Genomic DNA, 20,144 nt, shown 5'->3' with positions numbered 1-20,144 from the left:
CTACTGATTGTTCTAATCCCTTTTAAGAAATGGTGGGCAAAGGGCAGATGGCTTGATAGACCAAGGAAAGCAACAGGACTGAAGAAAGCAGACATTTCCATGTAAGGACAGTGAGTTTGTAGAGGAAAGAGGCTCTGACACTAAAAGAAGACAATTTGACAGGCATGACTTGGAAAAGACCTAGGAGAAGGTAATGAGTGGGCTGGAGATATGCCTTTCGAGTTATAGGTATTCCTAAGACCCAGATTCAGTTCCCAACACTCACACTAGGAGGGTCATAACCACCTATGATCCCAGGTCCAGTGGACATAGTGCCTTTTCTGACCTCCACAGGCAACTGCATATGTATACACATATGTGCATGTATTTGCACATGTACACATACAACATCAGTTTATTTATCTTATGTTTCTCCTATCACACAAGTCAAAAGCAGAATACTATGAAGTTGAGTACATGAACACAGAATCTACATTTGCTGGATTTGAGTTTAGATCCACTAAGGTGCTCATTAGTGACCTTTGAACCAAGTGACAAGTTCCCACTCACTCCCAAGCTAAGAGGTTAGCACCATTTCCCACTGAAACAAACATACCAATATATTAATCTGCTCGAAGACTTCACCATTGTGCCTGGAACATAGTAAGGGTCAATGTTGCATCTAACATCTGGAGTAACCAGCTACTCCCCTGGAATTACTTTTGGTTCTGAGTTGAAACCACAGCATTGGCCTTACATATTTCATGAACTTTATTAATTTAACCTGGGGTCCAGCAATAATGTAAAACGGAGCAGAAAGGCATGTGGAGGATAGAAATAGAATCTGACAAACTTATTGTGAGACATGGCTGCTTTACTGTATCAAGTCTTCTTTCAAAATGCATCATGGGAAGTTTTGGGATTTCCTTACCCATTGTGGAAACTGCAGTTTGGACCTGGGAGGGATAATCAGATGTGTTAGTTTTCTAGGGTTGTCATAGCAAAGCACCACAAACTGGATGGCTTTAGTAACAATTTTTGACTCACAGTGCTGGAGACTGGAGGTCTCTGACTGAGATGTTGAGATTCTTTCTCTGTGTGGATGTCTTTATACCCAAACATCTACCTTTTATTGAAAATTGATTTTTTCCACATAATACATTCTGATTATGGTTTCCTTCCCTCTACCCCCCCAACCCTGCCTCTTCTCCTGTCTGAATCCACCCCCTTTCTGTCTTTCATTAGAAACCAAACAGGCTTCTAAAAAATAATACTAACATAAACAAGATAAACAAAAACTGACACAGAGGATGGAGCAGGGAAAACCAAATAGAAAGAGAGGAGCGGAAGAGAAGGCACAAGAGACAGAAATCCTATCATTTGCACACTCAGGAATCCCACCTAAACACTAAGCTGGCAACCATAATAAATATGCAAGGCATCTGCAAAGAGAGAAGAAACAATATGAATGAGATAAAATAATAGTAAGAAGAGAACAAGCTTTGACATGGCATTATGAGACAAGGGACCTCCAAAGATGCCATTGAGTTCATTTTGTGGGGGACAATTACTGTTGGGCAAGCAGTCCACCCTTAAGAGTTATTTATTTCCCCAGGGAGGTTCCCTTGCAGAAAAGTATGCAATGTACCCTGAGGGGAGGGATTTGATGGAGACATCCCATGTACCCCTGATTGTTTAAAGGTTCCTCATTTTCTGCATGTTGTCCAGTTCTGGGGGTCTCTATTCTCATTGGCTGCAGAGGAAGCTTCTCTGATGATGGCTGAGCAAGACACAGATCTATGGGTAATATCATCAGGGATCATTGTATTACTTCCTTTGTTGTTATTGTGGTTGTTTGAAACAGTAGTGTTTGGTTTTGCCCTAGGTCCCCGGCTTGACAAGACTCAGATTCGTGGTCAACCAAGCAGTCTCGAGTATGTCATCTTTTAAAAAAAGATTTATTATCTATCTGTCTGTCTGTCTGTCTGTCTGTCCTATGTCATACCTATGCATGCTATATCTGCATGTACACCTGCATGCCGGAAGAGGGCATTAGATCTCATTATAGATGGTTGTGAGTTACAATGTGTTTGTTTTCTGGGAATTGAACTCAGGACCTCTGGGAGAACAGCAGTGCTCTTAACCGCTGAGCCATCTTTTCAGTGTCATCTTGTGGAGGTGGCCTTAGGTCAAATCAGGTGTTCCTTGGCTCCCCCCCCAAGCTTTGTGCCATGACTGCAATAGCAGATCTTGCAGGTATGATACCATCACAGATCAAAGGACTTGAAGGTGTGTTGGTGTTTACATTTCTCCTTCGGTAGCTTTCAGAGTGTGTTTCTGTATTAAAGATGCTAGCACACAGAGGCGAAGGCTCTATATAGGCTCCAGCTCAATTTCTCCATGTTCAATGAGGTATTGTCTCCAGCAATGGGGACTTAGTATTGGTTTGTGGAGAACATGGGGGAATATCTCCATCTTCTGATATTTTCTTCAATTTCCTTCTCCAATATCTTAAAGATTTTATTACACAAGTCTTTCACTTGCATGATTTCAGTTACCCCAAGATACTTTATATTATTTGAGGCTATTGTGAAAGGTGTTGTTTCCCTTATTTCTTTCTCAGTCCATTTGTCATTTATATAAAGGAGAGCTGGTGATTTTTGTCAGCCAAGTTTTTAATCCAGATACTTTGCTGAAATCATATATCAGCTGTAGGCGTTTCCTGGTGAATTTTTTAGGATATTTTATGTATATTATCATATCATCTGCATATAAATGGCATGTCATATGCATATATATTTCTTTCAAATGTGTATCCTCTTGATCTCCTTTGTTCTTGACTTACTGTTCTAGCTAAAACTTTATGTGTGATAAAGAATAGATATGAAGGGAGTGGACAACTTTGTCTGGATCATGATTTTAGTGGAATTGCTTTGAGTTTCTCTTCATTTAAGTTGATATTGGCTATGAGCTTGCTGTAAATTGCCTTCATTATATATAGCTATGTCCCTAATCTCTCCCAGACATTTATCATGAAGAGGTATTAGATTTGTTAAAGGCTTTTTTTTTTTTGCCTCCAATGTGATAATCATGTGGTTTTTTTAATCTTTCTGTTTGTTTATATATTGTTTCAGATGTTGAACTATCCCTGCCTCTCTGCAGTGAAACTTATTTAATAATGGGGGATGATATTTTTGTTGTGTTCTTAGATTTTGTTTGCAATAATTTAATTGAGATTTTTTTCATTTATGCTCATAAGGGAAATTGACCTGTAATTCTCTTTCTTTGTTGGGTCTTTATGTGGTTTGGGTATCAGGGTGACTATGGCCTCTTACAGCAAACTGGCAAGGCTCCTGTTTCTATTCTGTGGAATAAATTGATAGTATTGGCGTTAACTGTTCTTTCAAAGACTCTGAGAATTCTGCACTAAAACTATCTGGCCCCAGGCTTTTTGATAGGTAGACTTTTAATGCTTCTATTTCAGTAGAGGTCATAGGTCTGTTTAAATCTCTTCTCTGGTCTTGATTTTACTTTGGTAGGTTGATATGTATTGAGAAAACTATCCATGTATTTTAATTCTTTTAATTTGGTGCAGATTTTTGTAATTTTACAATTCTCTGGATTTTCTCCATGTCTGTTGTGATAACCCCCCTTTTGTTTCTAATTTCATTCATTTGGATAAAGGTTTGTCAATCTTATTGATTATCTCAAAGAACGAACTTTTGTTTCATTGGGGTTTTTTTTGTATCTTTTCTTTGTTTCTACTTTATTGATTTCATCCCTGAGTTTGATTATTTCTTGCCATTTATTCCTCTTGGGTGTGCTTACTTCTTTTTGATCTAGTGTTTTCATGTGTGCTGTGAAATGACTAGTATAAAAATTCTCCATTTTTTTTTAAATCTAGGAACTTCATGCTATGACCTTGTCTCTTACCATTACCCTCACTGTGTCTCATAAGCTTGGCTTGTTGCATATTTATTGAATTCAATAAATTCTAGAAAGTCTTTACTTTCTTTCCTTATTTCTGTCTTAACCCATTTTTCATTTAGTAGGGAGTTCTTCAGTTTCCATGAGTTTGTAAGCTTTCTGTTGTTTCTGTCATGGCTTTAATATATGGTGGTCATACAGGACACAAGGAATACTTTCAATTTTCTTTTTCTTTTATTGGATTTTTTAAAATTTACATTTCAAATCTTATTCCCTTTCCTAGTTTACCTTCTATAAACCCCCTATCCCACCCCTCCCCTTCTTCTATAAGAGTGTTCCCCTCCCCATCCAACCCCCCTTTTGCCCTCCCAACATTCTCTTACACTGGGGGTCCAGCCTTGGCAAGACCAAGGGCTTCTCCTTCCATTGGTGCCCCAACAAGGCCATCCTCTGCTACATATGCAGCTGGAGCCACAGGTCAGTCCATGTGTAGTCTTTGGGTAGTGGTTTAATCCCTGGTAGATCTGGTTGTTTGGCATTGTTGTTCTTATGGGGTTGCAAGCCCCATAAGCTCTTTCAATCCTTCCTCTATTCCTCCAATGGGGATCTGTTCTCAGTTCAATGGTTTGCTGCTAGCATTCGCCTCTGTATTTGACATGCTCTGGCTGTGTTTCTCCGGTTCCTGTCAGCATGCACTTCTTAGCTTCATCAATCAATCTTATCTAGTTTTGGTGGAGATATATATATATATATATATATATATGTATGTATGTATGTATGTATGTATGTATGTATGTATGCATGCATGCCACATGTAGGGCAGGCTCTGAATGGCCATTCCTTTAGTATCTGCTCCAAACTTTGCCTCCATATCCTCTCCTATGAATATTATTGTTCCACTTTTTAAGAAGGAGTGAAGCATCCACACTTTGGTCATCCTTTTTCTTAAGCTTCATGTCGTCTGTGGATTGTATCTTGAGTAGTTCGAGCTTTTGGGCTAATATCCATTTCTCAGTGACTGCGTACCATGTGTGTTTTTCTGTGATTGAGTTACCTCACTCAGGATGATATTTTCTAGTTCAATCTATTTGACTATGAATTTCATGAAGTCATTGTTTTTGATAGCTGAGTAGTACTCCATTGTGTAAATGTACCACATTTTCTGTATCCATTCCTCTGTTGAAGGGCATCTAGATTGTTTCCAGCTTCTGGTTATTATAAATAAGGCTGCTATGAACATAGTGGAGCATGTGTCTTTGTTGAATATTGGAGCATCTTTTCTTGTATCTGTTGAGACGTGCTTTGTGCCCAAATATGTGGTCAATTTTGGAGAAGCTTTCATGAGGTGCAGAGAAGAAGGTATATTCTTTAGTGTTTGGGTGAAATGATCAGTAAATATCTGTTAGCTTCATTTGGATAATAACATAATATATGTGTTTACTTCTACTGACTTCTGTAGGGTTGAATTTATAGATAGATAATTGCTTGAATTTGGTTTTATCGTGGAATATCTGATTTTTCTCCATTTGTTGTGACTGAATTTTTACTGGTTATAGTAGTCTGGGCTGGCATCTGTGGTCTTTTAGACTTTGTAGAACATCTATCCAGGCCCTTCTGGTTTTTGAGTAATATGTCTCTGCCTTTATATATTACTTGGTCTTTTTCCTTTGTAGCTTTTCCTATTCTTTCTTTGTTCTGTATAGTTAGTATTTTAATTATTATATGTGAAGGGTAATTTCTTTTCCTGTCCAGTCTACTCATGTTCTGTAAGCTTCTTTTATCTTTATAGACAGTTCCTTCTTAAGGTTACTCTTTTTCTTCTATTACGTTGTTGAAAGTATTTTCTGTGCCTTTGAGCTGGGTTCTTCTTCTTCTATTCCTATTATTCCTAGATTTGGTCTTTCCATAGTGTGTCCCAGATTTTCTAGATGTTTGGTGCCAGGCTTAGAAAATTTTTCTTTGACTGATGTATCTATTTTTTCTATCAATGGCTGAGATTCTCTCTGTCATTTCTTATATTCTGTTGGTGAGGCTTGCATCTGTAGTTCCTGTTCTCTTATCTAGGTTTTATTTTTCATCTCCGGATTCCCTCAGTTTGTGATTTCTTTACTGGTTTTATTTCCATTTTCCTGTCTTAATTTTTAAAAATTTTCTTCCACTGTTTTTTTATGATTTCATAGATTTTTAAAAGTGATTTATCCATTTTTCTTTTAAAAACCTCTGTCATATTAATAAAGGATATTTTAAGGTCCTTGTCTTGTGTTTAACCTATATTGTAGTTCATAGAGCCTAATGTGGTAGGGTTGCTGGGTTTAGTGGAATCACATTCTCTTGGCTGTAATTAATTCTGTTTTTATGCTTGTCTCCAAGTCTCTGGGTTTTGAAAGATTATAACTCTAGGTGATGATATCTAGTCTTGTCTTTGTTGGATGTTTGTTCCTTGGTTTCTGTTGCCCTCACTGATTCTTAGGAGAGTATGGTTGCTGTGTGTTGCCTGGTAAGAAATTCCTCTGGGATCTTGATAGTTGTGGCCATTGGTGAGTCCAGGTAAAATGTGTTTCTAGGTAATGGGAACTCACACTTTGGAATGGGGATGAACTGGGTGCCTGGAAATGGTCCACAGAAGAGATTAAAAACAAGGTGTTCCACCAGGTTTCCCAGTCCCCCGGGAATAGGGGCAGAGTAAGGAGAGGCCACAACAGAGTCTGCTTCAGAGCTGGGGCTGAGACTGGGGATTTAGATTTGGAGAAGAGGGAGAGACAAAGGTCATCAGTTAGGATACTCGCTTTCCTACCATGGCCTGCAAGTGTTCCACAGGATGCCTGCTGGAGCTGGGTGCTGAGATAACGTGATGAGTGGAGGGAAGGAAGGTGGTGCAGGAAGAGCTGTGCGATCCCCTGGGCATTGGGGCAGAGAGGACAGGGTATCTGCTTCATGTTGTCTGCCACCAGGCTGAGCATGATGCTGGGATTTGGATTTGAAGGAGTGGTGAAGGTCCCAGTTAGCCTACCTGCTTCTCTGGCTGCTTCTTACCTGGATCTGGTGGTTCCCAGAGAATGCCTGCTGGAGTGAGGGGAGAATGAGAGGAGTGAGGGGTGGGTAGTTTCAAGGGGAAGATCTGTATGATTCACTGGAGGTGGGGCTAAGGAGGGGAAGGGAGGCTGGAGTAGGTACAGAGCTGCTGGTGAGACTTGTGGATTGTGTTTGAAGGAACACAGAGAGAGGTGAATATCTGTGGGGAACTTTCCTGCCTCTTTGGCTAGAGTGAGAATCAATTTTTCCTGTTTGTAGAGATACCATCATCACATTGGTGTTGGGATCCATTCTTGTCTAATATGACTAATATAATCTTTTAAGGTCTCTATTTTTGAGTAAAGGTAATATTTGAGGTACTAAGAACAAGGATTCTGACATGTAAAGGGGAGCAATTCAACCTATATATAATGGCTAGTTTTAATTACCAAGTAGACACATCCTAGAATTTCCTCAGAAGAATCTACGTAAGGAATTATCTTGATCCTCTTTGCCTGTAGGCATGTCTGTGGGAGATCATCTTGATTGCCCTCACTGAGGTAGACAGCACCATTCCTGGGTTTGGGTCATGGTCTGTACAAGAATAGAGAAGGCAAGCTGAGGATTAGCATTCATGCATTTCTTTATCTCTGCTCTTGCTTGTGGATATGCTATTGTGCTATGCCCAGGTGCTTCAAGATCTTGAAAATTTTGACTCCCCTGTAATTTGGACTGTAAGGTGTAAATGTAAGCTAAAATAAACCTTTGGTATTTAAGCTCCCCACCCCCCCTTTTTTTTTGGTCAGTGTGTTTCATCACAGCAATAAAAATGAATGTAGCTCAGTAGCTCAGTGTGATGACATATTCTCTATGAAAATCACTGCACTGTATTTCCCTGAGTGGCGGTAACCAATGGTTAGTGTGAATCCAATCATCCAGTAGATCTAGTCCAGCTAAGGTGTGCAGTAGTCCTAAACCAAATCTGGGCAAATAGTAGGTGAGTCCAGGGTTTAGTAGCCTCTGATTACAGATGGGTTCCAAGATCCCTTTGCCCTCCCAACATCTGAACAATTTTGTGGTGCTGTTTAGTGTGGATGGGTGAGAAGGCCAGGGAGTCACAGGGAGACTCTGTTTCCAGGGGTTTTACTACTTCATGAAAGACAGACAGGGAAGAAACATATTTAAGATGCAGAAAAGAAATTCCTCATTTTTTCTTTACTCAGTAAGACTGGAGCTGAATATGTAGATTGTATATAATTATGTTTTAAGAAGTATCACTTTAAAGTCTTTAGCAAATCTTAATGTATATATGTATAATGTTCTAGAAAGATAAGTGTCCTTGAAGCCTGACACATTTTTGTTAATTATAAAACCCTGAAATATAAAACAAACCTGTGTGTACTTTGTGTTTTAGGTCTATACCAGTGAATCTTAAGTGAAATGAGGACGTGTTCTATTACTGCCAATTTGATAAAACAGAAACCATACGGTGGGGCTAAAGATTCTTTTTTTTTTTATCAAATTGGCAGTAGTAGAACACGTTCTCATTTGACTTAAGATTCATAAGCACTACAGCTTGTGTGAAACTTGACAGCATGGTGAGACAACTGTGTCTCTCTCTACTGGTCCCACTCCATGGGAGTCATGTCGAGAGAGATTGTTTCCTATTGTTGAGGCATATACACATCTTATCTCTAGGTGGAATTCCGCAGGGGACGGAGATTGCTTTAATTTTTTCCAGTCTGTCTTTGCATACACGGTAATAAATGCCGTTTCAGACACAAAATAGAAAATAGATGCTGGGTAATTAGGAAAGCTTAAAGCTTTTAAAATACAGTCTCTGTGTGTTTATGCTTACTCAAGTGAATGTGCGTCGTTTGTTTGCTTGTTTTTTAAATAGCTTCTCTCATTGGCCCGGAGCTGGAGTCTGCTTAGCACTAGATTGGCTGAGCAGTGAGCTGCAGAGATCCACGTGACTCCATCCAGCACTTCTATTTCAAGTGGGTAGCACCACGCCTGGATCGATTTACATAAGTTCTGGGATTTGAACTCAGATTCTCATGATTGCATGGGAAGCATTTTACTGACAGGGTCCTCTCTAATGGACAAGGGGGCACCGGAATGGGAGGATCAACTAGGGATAGGGAAGGGAGAGGGGATGAGAGAGGAAATAGAGACAGCTAAAACTAAGGGCCATATAGGAACCTGATATAGTAGAAGCTTCCTAAAATAACTACATATATAAAAGCAATATAAATGAAATTATCAAATAACGGGGAGACAGAGCTCCAATTAAACATCTCCTGTCCACAAATGAAGCTTCCAGTTCCAGGAATGGATTACATCTAATCAAATAGGGTCTCATGGGGACCCCTAAACAACCTAGTCTGTTGGCAAGACTATGAGTGACTCTCTACAAAATGACAGGAAGGCCCCATTGCTAAAGATGAAACCTACACAACTCCTCGAACATGGAGAAGTCGAGCTGGTGCCCATGTTGAGCCTTTACCACCCATGTGCCTGTATTCACAGCATGGGAAGGTACTCTTCATGGTACCCAAGGAGAAAGGTTAACACCAACCCAGCTACAAACTCATCTACAATGGCGTTCTGCCTTCAGAGCACACTGGTGCAACAGCTTGTGGGAGTAGCCAACCAGTATCTGACTTGAGTTAAGGCCCATTTGATGAGATGGAGCTCATACCAGATGCTGCTTGGCTGACCAAGATCCTGCGACCAGACTAACCAGGAACCTAACCAAATACTACTGTTCTGCTGAAGGAAAGTAGCATTAAAATGACTCCTAATGACCTTCTGTACACTCATAGACCAGTGCCCTGTTCAGCCATCATCAGAGAAGCCTCCTATTGTAGCAGATAAGAACAAATACAGAGACCCACATTTGGACAAGTATGCAGAGAGTGAGAGACCTGGGAACACATAGCCTAAAAAGGTATGTATCCATCCAAGCTCCCCCTTTGGGGCATAATGAGCTCTGTGAAAGAGGAGACAGAAAGAGTCTAAGAGCCAGAGGGGATGGAGGACACCATCAAGGTCTTTTAGACACAACAGGGTATGGGCACATATGAACTCAGACACTGAGGCAGCATGTACAGGGCCTGCATGGTGTCAAATGGGACCCAAGAACTGAGTGTAGAAGTAGAAAAGACCCTCAACCTTGATCCAGAAACTCTCTCCAACTGATAGACACTTGCAAATGAAAACAGTTTTCTCCAAGAAAGTCTCAGAGGGAAAGCAAACCCCTCTTAAGGGTAGGCCCCATTTCCAGCAGCAGATGGCCAGCACTAAAGATTCCAAAGACATCTTTGGCAGTTCATTATGACATAATGTTGTCATGACTTTACTGTTGTTGTTGTCATTAAATCTTACTTGTCCTTTGTATATATCATGGCATCCTGTGGTGTTTTTATGGGATTCCTCTGTGTGTGTGTGTGTGTGTATGTGTGCATGCGTGTGTGTGTGCTTGTGTGTATGTGTGTGTGTGTGTGTGTGTGTGTGTGTGTGTGAATGCATGTGTCTCTGCCTCTTTATGTATTTCCTGTGCTTTTTCTTTGGCTCTTTTTCTTGTTTGACTGTCTTGTTCTTCTCTTATTTGTTTTGGTTTTATTTTATTATTATTTCTTGGATACCTATTATTTTCTAGGGAGAGGCAGAAAAGGTGTGGATCCAGATAAGAGAGGTAGAAAGGAACTGGGAGGGGTAGGGATAGGAGAGACCGTAATCATATATAGTATGAAAAAAATCTATTTTCAGCAAAAGAAAAAGTTATGTCTTTTATTTTTGAGATCATAATATAATTACATCATTTCTACTTCTCAACCTCAAACCTTCCAATATGCTCCTCCTTGCTCTCTTCATGGCCTCCATTTCTCTATTTTTCATCTCTCTCTCTCTCTCTCTCTCTCTCTCTCTCTCCCTCTCTCTCTCCCTCCCCCCCCCCTCTCTCTCTCACACACACACACACACACACACACACACACACACACACACACACACACACACATACACACATTCCTAAATACATAAATACAACATGCTCAGTATGCACACCGTTTGTTCTATTTATGTTTTCAGAGCTGACCACTTGGTACTGGTTAACCAGTTGGTGTGTCCCTCTCTGGAGACTATTCTTCCTGCAACCAGATTTTGCATGGGATTGAGGACTCCTGGGCTTTCCCCATCAAGTTTGGCATGCCCATTGTTCTTGTTCAGCAGTCACGTTGATGAGACCTCATGGGTGTAGCTTTTGATGTTACTAGGAGACATAATCTCACAGCAAACTGCCTGATCCTTTGGTTCTTACAGTCTTCCTACCTCGGCTTCTGCAATGATTCCTGAGCTTCAGGTATAATCGTGGCTCTGTAAATGTAGCCACTGGAACAGCAGTTTATCTGGATTTAACTGGCTACCCTACACTTCGGAACACAACCCCATTGTTATCACTTGGAATATTTAACTCTCTGACTACTGTATCTCTTTGCAGTGCAAATAAATCCTGAAAGCTCCTCTGTACAAATTTCATTCACACAGAATTGTACATACATTTTCAGAGAGTTGATATTAGTAATATTTTCTTAATGTTGAGTACATCAGGGAAGACATTTAGATGTTATAGGCATAAATAATGGGGAAGAGGTTATGCTTGTACCTTCCTTCTCCCAGAACCTCCCGCAAATGCTGATGTGTAGCTCTAAATACAAAATGGGAGAGCAAATCTAGAAGCGGTTGGATCCGAGCAAGTCATTTTGTCAAATGATAGTGTTAAGTAGAAGCATTAAGTAGGCTACAGAGTTTAAAACTTAAATGAGTTTAGAGGAAATAACAGATTCCAAAGCTATATTTCCTAATATAATTATTACAAAATTACAATTTAAAATGAATGTTATTTAATGTATGCATAATACAACTATATATAAATATATAAAGAAATACTAATTTTTTTATAAAGAAAAGTCAATTTGTTATTCAGTGACACATTTACCCTTAACTCTAAATAAAAACAAGTGAATATTCTTCTTTTGTTTGTAGAGACTAAGTTGTCGATGAATCCCTTCTGTGAGTCACATTTCTCCCTTTCCTATGTATTTAGTAATGAATTACTTTAATCAACTGTATTACTTTAATATTTTCTATCAAAATAATATCAAGAATTGCATTGCTATACTACATCTTATTTTTAATTTTAGGTCAAAGTCAAATTAGTGTTTAAGTAAAACACTTAATTAATTATAATGTACTGGTATTCTCTAATTCGGGAGCATGAATGTATGTGTTTATGTCTTGTTCAGATAGCTTACATAGAAATGTAGTGCAGAAAATATTCATGCATTCTATTTATATCCAAGCAGATCAGGTTCTTAAAGTGTAATTTTAAAACCAACAGGATGGTGATCAAATCACACCTAGAACGATCTTTCTCTGACTCACCAAATCTCAGGGTTATCCAGGTATGTGTGTCAGACTGTGTATTTCTAGCTCAAGCATATGTTTTTTGACTCAGGACACTTCGGAAATATGATCAGATTCTATAGGGTAGGAATATAAACTCTCCGAAGATGTCCCACTTTCTGATAATTACTCCTTTCTGACTGTGGGGTTCCTTTTGGCAGAAATTTTCTTATTATTTAAAAGAACATGAAACATTTTATCGGCCTTCTGGTATTCCTGTGAAGAGCTGAATCAAAAATTGGTCACCCGATAATATTAGGAGGTTGTATCATCACTGATAATTATTTGGAGAAACTCTTTAATATTACCAAGATGATTTCACTTTTCAGGAAACATTAAAAATTTACTAATCTACTAATAATTAAGAAAAACAGGTGGTTGAATTTTAAAATATATTCTAAGTTTATTTGAATTTACTTTCAAATGCCTATCTTGATTTAAAGGGGAAAATAAGTAATTGGTTAACTTTGAAATACTCTGCTAAAGGTTTAAATATGTAACAAAGAAATCGTTTATCATTTACAACAGTACATTTGATGTGCTGCAAGGATGACTGTAAAATTAGATTAGCGGTCAAAGAGAATGAGAGCAGAGGAAGTAGAAGTAACCACCAACTTCTTACTGAGGCCCTTGTTCCTCCACTAGAAATGTATTATGGGTTCGGTCCCCAGCTCCGAAAAAAAAAAAGAAGAAATGTATTAGGTACTTTTTGTAGTAACCAAAGTGGCATCAGTAACATAGGGAGGAAGACTCAGAGGGTCTGGTCCATGGTCAATTAGTACCATGGACTTGGGCAGAACAATCATACAATCATAGCAGGGAGTGTGTGTGTGTGTGTGTGTGTGTGTGTGTGTGTGTGTGTGTGTATGTGTGTGTGTGTGTGTGTGTGTGTGTGTGTGTTTGTGCATGCGTGCGCGCGCACGTGCATGTGCATGAAGTTCCTCTTCTTGGTCAATAGGAAATAGAGAGCAAGATAATGTGTCAGGGATGAGATATCCTCAATGAGCTACTTATCATGACCTATGACCTCTAGCTAGATGCCACCTTCTAAAGTTACCAGAAGTTCTTTACTATCTGAGAAGCAAGCCATCAAGACATGAGGCAGGGGAGACATTGCACATGCAAAGCATAGCAACTGTGAGCTCATGAAAACTCTCTTTGCTATAGGTACAGGTAAATATCAAACGACAGCATCACTGTAAGCTTAACATTTATTAAAATATGATTTTGCCTTCATAAACCATCGCAGACATTTCACAAAGTTAAGTAGTGGTGTTATGAAATCCAGGAACTTGCACATTGGTGTTTGTTAGTGAGCCAGATGCTTGTGTCACACGTTTGACCGTTTAGAGGGGAAGCATCTTTCCATCATTCCTTACAGCTCTGATTGGATAAGTCTTAGTGCTTTCTTCATGTTGTCTATCACTGAGAGGAGAGTAAACACACATTGTGCTCTTGCAAATGGAAGTAGTAGATGTTAGAACTTAAATGATAATAAATAAAAGTAGATTGTATGGCTCATTAGCATACTATATTAATAAGCTAAATGAATATTTGTAAATTTATGGATTAAGTTAATCAAAGGTGGCTCATCAAATTCATTGACAATAAGCAGTTTTATTAAAGGAGCTTTGAGAGAGTGTTTTCTTTTCTATTAGTTATTGAATTAATCCAGTATTGCTGGATCTGAGACTACTATGACTGATAGTGACTGTAATTAAAAATATTTACTCTTAAGTAATTTTGTACCTCAGTATTTATAGGCATTTCAGAAGGACAAAACCATCATTACTGTCATCTGAGAAAATTCACATTGGGTCTTTGACACTAGGAGGAAGCATTCTCTCTCCTAACATTTCTGTCTTTTTTAGTGTGTGTCAGGGTCAGCTGTCATGACTGACCAGTGTAATTTATGATGTAATTTACTCACGCATGGGTAAGTCCTGGGGTTCATATGTGTATAGTCTGTTAGAGTATCTTCCAGTTATATCAGCCCTGACAGTCAAAGAAGGGTCTGTCAAAAACAACACACAACAAAGTCACCCAAATATTACTTAACATGATATTAATGTTGTTTCTTCTCCCTACTCTAATAACAAGGTCTGGAAAATTTATGAAAAAAGTCAGTTTTCATCATGTGAATCATGATGGATTAGCCTTGTTTCCTTTTAGGGAGGCATGGCTCTATTTTGGGGTATTGTATTAAAAGTGCATGGATAAGTTGATTTAAGAGCATAAATTCTTTTTAAATGTTTAAAATTTGTTAGCAACATTGTGTATTTCGGCATGGATCAAACAAGAACATAATGTTATTGATTGGGTTGGAAATGGATCCCCTTTAAAAAGGACAGTGCTTAAGTTAGATCTTAAAGCAAATAAAAACAAGGTTGCCAAGGTTCCTACTAATTTAGCAAACCTGACGTGGGGGTGCACACATACCAACAAACATGATCCTTGGCACGTACTGCCCATCAGGGGACAAGTTCTTGTCCGTGGTCTCATGCTAGCAGAAAACGAAACAAATGAACATCATTGGCTTGTGTAGCATTCTCTATGGAAGCTAAATTTCCAGGAAATTATACATTAGAATCTTTAAAATTTCTGTAGTAAAAATACTTGATCCTGCATTTTTTTGAAAAAAAAAAAGAAAAGAGTTCAGCATTTCCCTGAAGTTATGACATTATGGTTAGGCTTACATACCATGAGATTCAGCATGATGAAGTCATTTTGGGCCATTTCTTGTATTTCTTCATTTTTGGCAAATTCCTTTTTTAGTGCTGTAAGGGAGAGCGAAATGTCAGTTTGCTTAAAGGGTCAAAACATTGTTAATGTAATATCATAGCTAGTACGTTTTCTATATTCGTGTCAATGGCATGGATGTAAATGGTTTGTTGTACCTTTACTATGTAAATTGGGAAGTAATGGGCTAGAATCTGTTTATGGAGATGTCAACGGACAATTACATTGACAAACACAGTAGTTTTATAATTTACATTGCGTAGTCACTCATTGGTTAGAAAATTCTCTGTCAGAAAGTTATTCCACTCATTTTTATATTTAAGAAGAGCATATCATAGTTTTACATTCAGCAGACTTGAGCAGCCATTATAATCCTTTGTCTGGACTGTGTCTCACGACTTAGCCTAGGTTTACCTCTGACTCACAATCTTTCTGCTGCAGTTACTAGAGGGTGCCCCTAGGTGGCTCTCTCTTGGTCACTAAGTATCTTGGTAGAATGGTGGGACTTACTTTTCTGGGTTCCTTCTTAACCTTTCTTACCAGCTAACTTCTATCTCATGTTTGGATACACAGTAAGATCCCCGGAGCTACGGATACCTTGACAATACTGACAGTCCTCCAGGTGGTGAATAACCATCAGCGGCTTGTTACTAAACAGAGAAAGCATAAAATGAAGTTGATTAATGCTGCATCAAATTATAAAATGGAGTTATAGTCAAAATTTTGGTACTATTAAGAAGACTTAAATATCTTAGGCTCATACTTCATGGCAATGTAACCTATAGTAGGTAGTGTCATCTGGTGTGTGGTCACAGAATGCACCATGTATAATATTATCAGTATCAGCTCACAGGCTGCATAGCATGCTGAATCAGGTTGTTGGTGTGGAGTACATGAACCACAGCATAAAGTAGCAGGTGCCCTTAGGTCTACTCTAGTATGTATAGATAGCTAGAACACAGTGCTATCACCAGGACTTATGTAATTATTGCTAATGAAATGATGATATATGATTTAAGGAGAGTCAACTTAAAATTCTCTTGGTTTATCATTTAAGTTTTAAAAAAATAGTCATAGTTGATCAGTTTCTCATCATTTTATTCATGTGTCAACCTAAATGTACAAATAAATGAGATTCTCCTATTAATATATTTTTCAGGATCATTTTGATTTTAACTCTGAACAAAGTTGTAATGTTATGTTACTTCCGAACTCTAGTCTAAAAGTATAATGAGAGTAGTAATTGCAGAAGGGATAAAAATAATTATGATATGGATATTTTCATGGGTTAGGTTTCCTCCTATCCCCTAAAGTTCTTGTGGTGGAAGCAAGGTCCCTAATGGGATGATGAGGTGGTGGAAAATCTGAGGGTAGAAGGTGGTTAGGTAATAGCGTGTCCTCGAGAATATGTCACTGTGTTTCCTAGGAGACGATCTGGTCTCTTGGGACTGGATCAGTTCCCACAAGGGTGCTTTGCGGTGAGGCTGGGATCTCCTAATCCTCTTTGCACACAATCATATCCTGGGATGCCATCTGCCCTGAGGTCTCACCAGAGCTAGGCAAATATCGATGTCTATGACCTTGAATTTCAGGAGCTAAGCAAACCTCTTTGCTTTACAAGTTACCCAGCTTCATGTATTTGATTATAACAACACAAAACTGGCTAAGAAAGACATATTGGATAATTTTTTCAAATATGGCTTTAATACTAAGATAATTATAGACACAAAACAGAAAATTTTGAAACATGCTTATTCAACAAAAATTTTTATCTATTAATATTTATTAATTTGGTTTGACACTGGTAATCAATCTTTGGGCATTCTAGGCAAGCACTCTACTAGTTGGTAGATTCCCAGGCCCCATCCATCTTTTCAAAAACCAATTACAAAATATAATTCTATAAATTCAGTGACTGATAACCACTGAAAAATAAAGTATCCAGGATTGTTTTTTAGTCTCAGTAAATGTTAAATACAAACTTTGAATTGATAACTTTATTTACTTCTCAAGTTTTAAAAGTACCTTTTGGAGTCAAGTGGTAGTGGTGCATACCTTTAATCCCAGCACTTGGAAGGTAGAGGCAGGCAGAGCTCTGAGTTTGAGGCCAGCCTGATCTGCAGAGGAAGTTCTAGGACTGCCAGAACTGTACAGAGAAACCTTGTCTTGAAAAATGAAACAAAATAACAAAAACAACAATAAAAGCAACAAAAGAGAAGTACATTTTGGATAAAACTCTTCCAAATTGCCTTTAGAATTTGTGGGAAAATGATGAATGAAGTGTTATGCCTACTTCTTATGAGTAACATGCGAAAACTAACCGTATTCAATGAGGCTTTCATAAGCAGGTCAAACTAGATTCAGACCTCCTAAGCCCAAGATGTTTAATGATGCTCTCACAGGCAGGTATACACTTAGCCTTGTAAACATCAGCCATGGAAGTTTTCTATTAGCTGGCTTGTCTTCTTACTGAGCTCAGTGGGATAGGCATCCTGAGATGCAGTTGTCAGGAGCATGGGCTACCCTGCTCTCCTGACTGGCTACCACTTCTTCCCAGTATTTACAAGACCTCTTGAAAGGGGCAGCCGTGAGGGGGAGGCTTGAGGAAAGGCTCAGGACATTAACTGCAGCATCAGATCACAGCAATTAGAATACAAGGAAAACTTGACTCAAGAGACTTTTCAAATAAGTAGTTATTTCATTTAAAGAAAAGGACAGAGATGATGGCAGGAATTGAAGTAGCTATAGTTTAATCAAGGCTTTGGGTTGAGTTTTGCTGTGGTGGTTTTTTTTTTTTCCAGTTGAGGAGAGTAAATGCCTGAGTGAGTGTTTGTGGCTATGCTTTCATTGTTAGTACCTCACTCTTCCATTATCACATAGAAGTAGCTAAAAGTGGTCTGTGGGGAAGAAGAGGTTGCTTGTGTTCCAACACAACTTCGTATGTGAGCCCCAAAATGTGAGTTTAGTGTCAATTTCATGTTACAGGATACTACGTTTTTTTATTTTGCCAAAATTTTAAGGTAAAAAATTGGTTCTAAGAACAGCTCTCTCTCTCCTGTGAATGGCAACTCTTTTAATGGAAAACGTTTAATTGAGGTTTGCTTACACTGTCAGAGAGGTTTAGTCTATTATCAAGCTTGGTGGCAAGAGGACACTCACGGTACTGGAGAGTTGTTGAGAATTCTATATTTGGATCCGCAGGCAGCAGGAAGAGAGAGGGATTGGTCCTAGCTTGAACTTTTAAAACACAAAGCCCACCTTCAGTGACCATACTTCCTCTAATAAGGCCACACCTTCACTAACAAAGTCTTTTCAACCAGTGCCACACTCTATGAGCCTCTGGGGGTCATTTTCATTCAAACCACCACAAAGGAGATGACCTACAGTTTTCTTTTCCTGTAGTGTCCACCTGACTTTGTTACTAGGGTAATGATACCCTTATTAAAGGAAATGAAACAGATTGGTTGTTTTTTTAGATGATTTTAGGAAGATTAGCATTAGTTCTTTAATAGTTTAGTAGGCAGTAGGCAGTAGGCAGTGTTAGCACACAGCTGTAAAGCCAGCACCTGGGGTGCTGAGGCAGAAGCATGATTTGAGGCCAGCATTTGGGATGTATAAAATACTGTTTTAAAAATAAATGAAAAATTTAGAAGTTGGTTAAACGTAACAGCTAAACCATCAGATAGATGGAAGACTTTATTTATTTATTTATTGAAACATGGTTTGGGCTGGAGAGATGGCTCAGCGGTTAAGAGCTCCCCACTGCTCTTCCAGAGGTCCTGAGTTCAATTCCCAGCAACCACATGGTGGCTCACAACCATCTATAATCAGGTCTGGTGCTCTCTTCTGGTGTATCTAAAGACAGGTACAGTGTACTTATATATAATAAATGAATAAATAAATCTTTAAAAAAAAAGAAACATGGTTTATCTTGGTTGTCTTGGAACTTGTTCTATAGACCAGGCTGGTCTTAAACTCCCAGAAATCCACATGACTGTGTCTTCCAAGTGCTGGGATTAAAAGTGTGTACTACCAATGCCTAGCAATGGAAGACTTTTGAAATTCTTTTAAAATTCTGGATGAAATTCCTCCACTGGTCAGTTTAAATTCTCTATTGATTTAATCTTGATGGTTTTATGTGTACTGGAATTTTTGTTTCTCCTAATATGTCTAATTTATTGGCTTAAAAGTTGTTTAAAATAGCCTATGATTCATCTTGTTCCTTTGTTATTTTTTCTTGTTTTATTTGTGTGTGTGTGTGTGTGTGTGTGTGTGTGTGTGTGTGTGTGTGTGTGTATTTGTATGTATGCAGGTACCAAGGAAAGCCACAGAGGGTGTTAGATCTCATAGAGCTGGAGTTACAGACACATGGGTGCTAGAAACTGAAATCTGGTCCTCTGGAAGAACAATAAGTACTCTTATTCACTAAGCCATCTCTCCATCCCCTGTGATACCATTTGTAATTTCTCCTTTTCCTTTATGATTTTAATAGACATTTCCCTTTTTCTCTGCTGGTATAATTACAGCTATGTTGGTTTTATCTCTTCAAAGAAAGAAAGAAAGAAGGAAAGAAAGAAAGAAAGGAAGGAAGGAAGGAAGGAAGGAAGGAAGGAAGAAAAGTAGTTTTTGTTTGTCTGATCCTGTCCATTGTTTTCATAGTTTCAAATATTTCCTTTCTAACACTAATTTTGAATTTAATTTCTTTCTACTTTGTGGAATGGAGTTTTAAGGCACAAGATGAGATAAAGATATTTATTGGAAAATCATATAAGTAATAAATACTGATATATTTAGAAAATTTCCCTCTTTGATCTGATTACAGTGCATTGCATAAGTTTCAGTATGTTGACTTTCCTATTTGATTTTCCTCAAATTAAAAAAAAATCTCTTTTCTGCTTCTCACCCATGCCAGATCAGCAGTGCTGATACCTTCCCACACCCTACGGCCTGCCTGTCTCCAGGCAGTAACCAGGGACACAGTCCTTCTAGTTTGCCCATCCATCTGCAACTGGGGCAGA

The 20,144-nt window shown here is 38.5% G+C and overlaps 1 protein-coding gene across 8 annotated transcripts in view; it reads right to left on the bottom strand.

Annotated features, from left to right (window-relative positions):
* Positions 1 to 728: 728 nt before the first annotated feature.
* The window catches only part of Agr3 (anterior gradient 3, protein disulphide isomerase family member), a 35,849-nt gene continuing 16,433 nt past the window's right edge, over positions 729 to 20,144 (bottom strand). For 2 of the 8 annotated variants that reach the window (XM_087552631.1, XM_087552633.1), the window contains exons 4-9: positions 17,182 to 17,272; positions 15,724 to 15,776; positions 15,088 to 15,164; positions 14,827 to 14,890; positions 14,318 to 14,401; positions 13,581 to 13,812 (exon numbers count right to left, since the gene is read on the bottom strand). In XM_087552631.1, coding sequence (XP_087408757.1) covers positions 13,763 to 13,812; positions 14,318 to 14,401; positions 14,827 to 14,890; positions 15,088 to 15,164; positions 15,724 to 15,763 — 315 coding nt within the window. In that variant the 5' untranslated portion in view covers positions 15,764 to 15,776; positions 17,182 to 17,272 and the 3' untranslated portion in view covers positions 13,581 to 13,762. Of the gene's footprint in view, positions 936 to 5,598; positions 6,970 to 7,367; positions 7,513 to 13,324; positions 13,813 to 14,317; positions 14,402 to 14,826; positions 14,891 to 15,087; positions 15,165 to 15,723; positions 15,777 to 17,181; positions 17,292 to 20,144 lie in introns of those variants that run through there. The other 6 variants (XR_015621751.1, XM_087552630.1, XM_087552627.1 and 3 more) reach the window with 6 other exon arrangements.

Source organism: Rattus norvegicus, chromosome 6 (assembly GCF_021556685.1).
Source record: "Rattus norvegicus strain SHRSP/BbbUtx chromosome 6, alternate assembly SHRSP_T2T, whole genome shotgun sequence".
Lineage (NCBI taxonomy): Eukaryota > Metazoa > Chordata > Mammalia > Rodentia > Muridae > Rattus > Rattus norvegicus.
The sequence above is the reverse complement of the archived record's forward strand: the minus strand, read 5'-3'. Positions and strand labels throughout refer to the sequence as shown.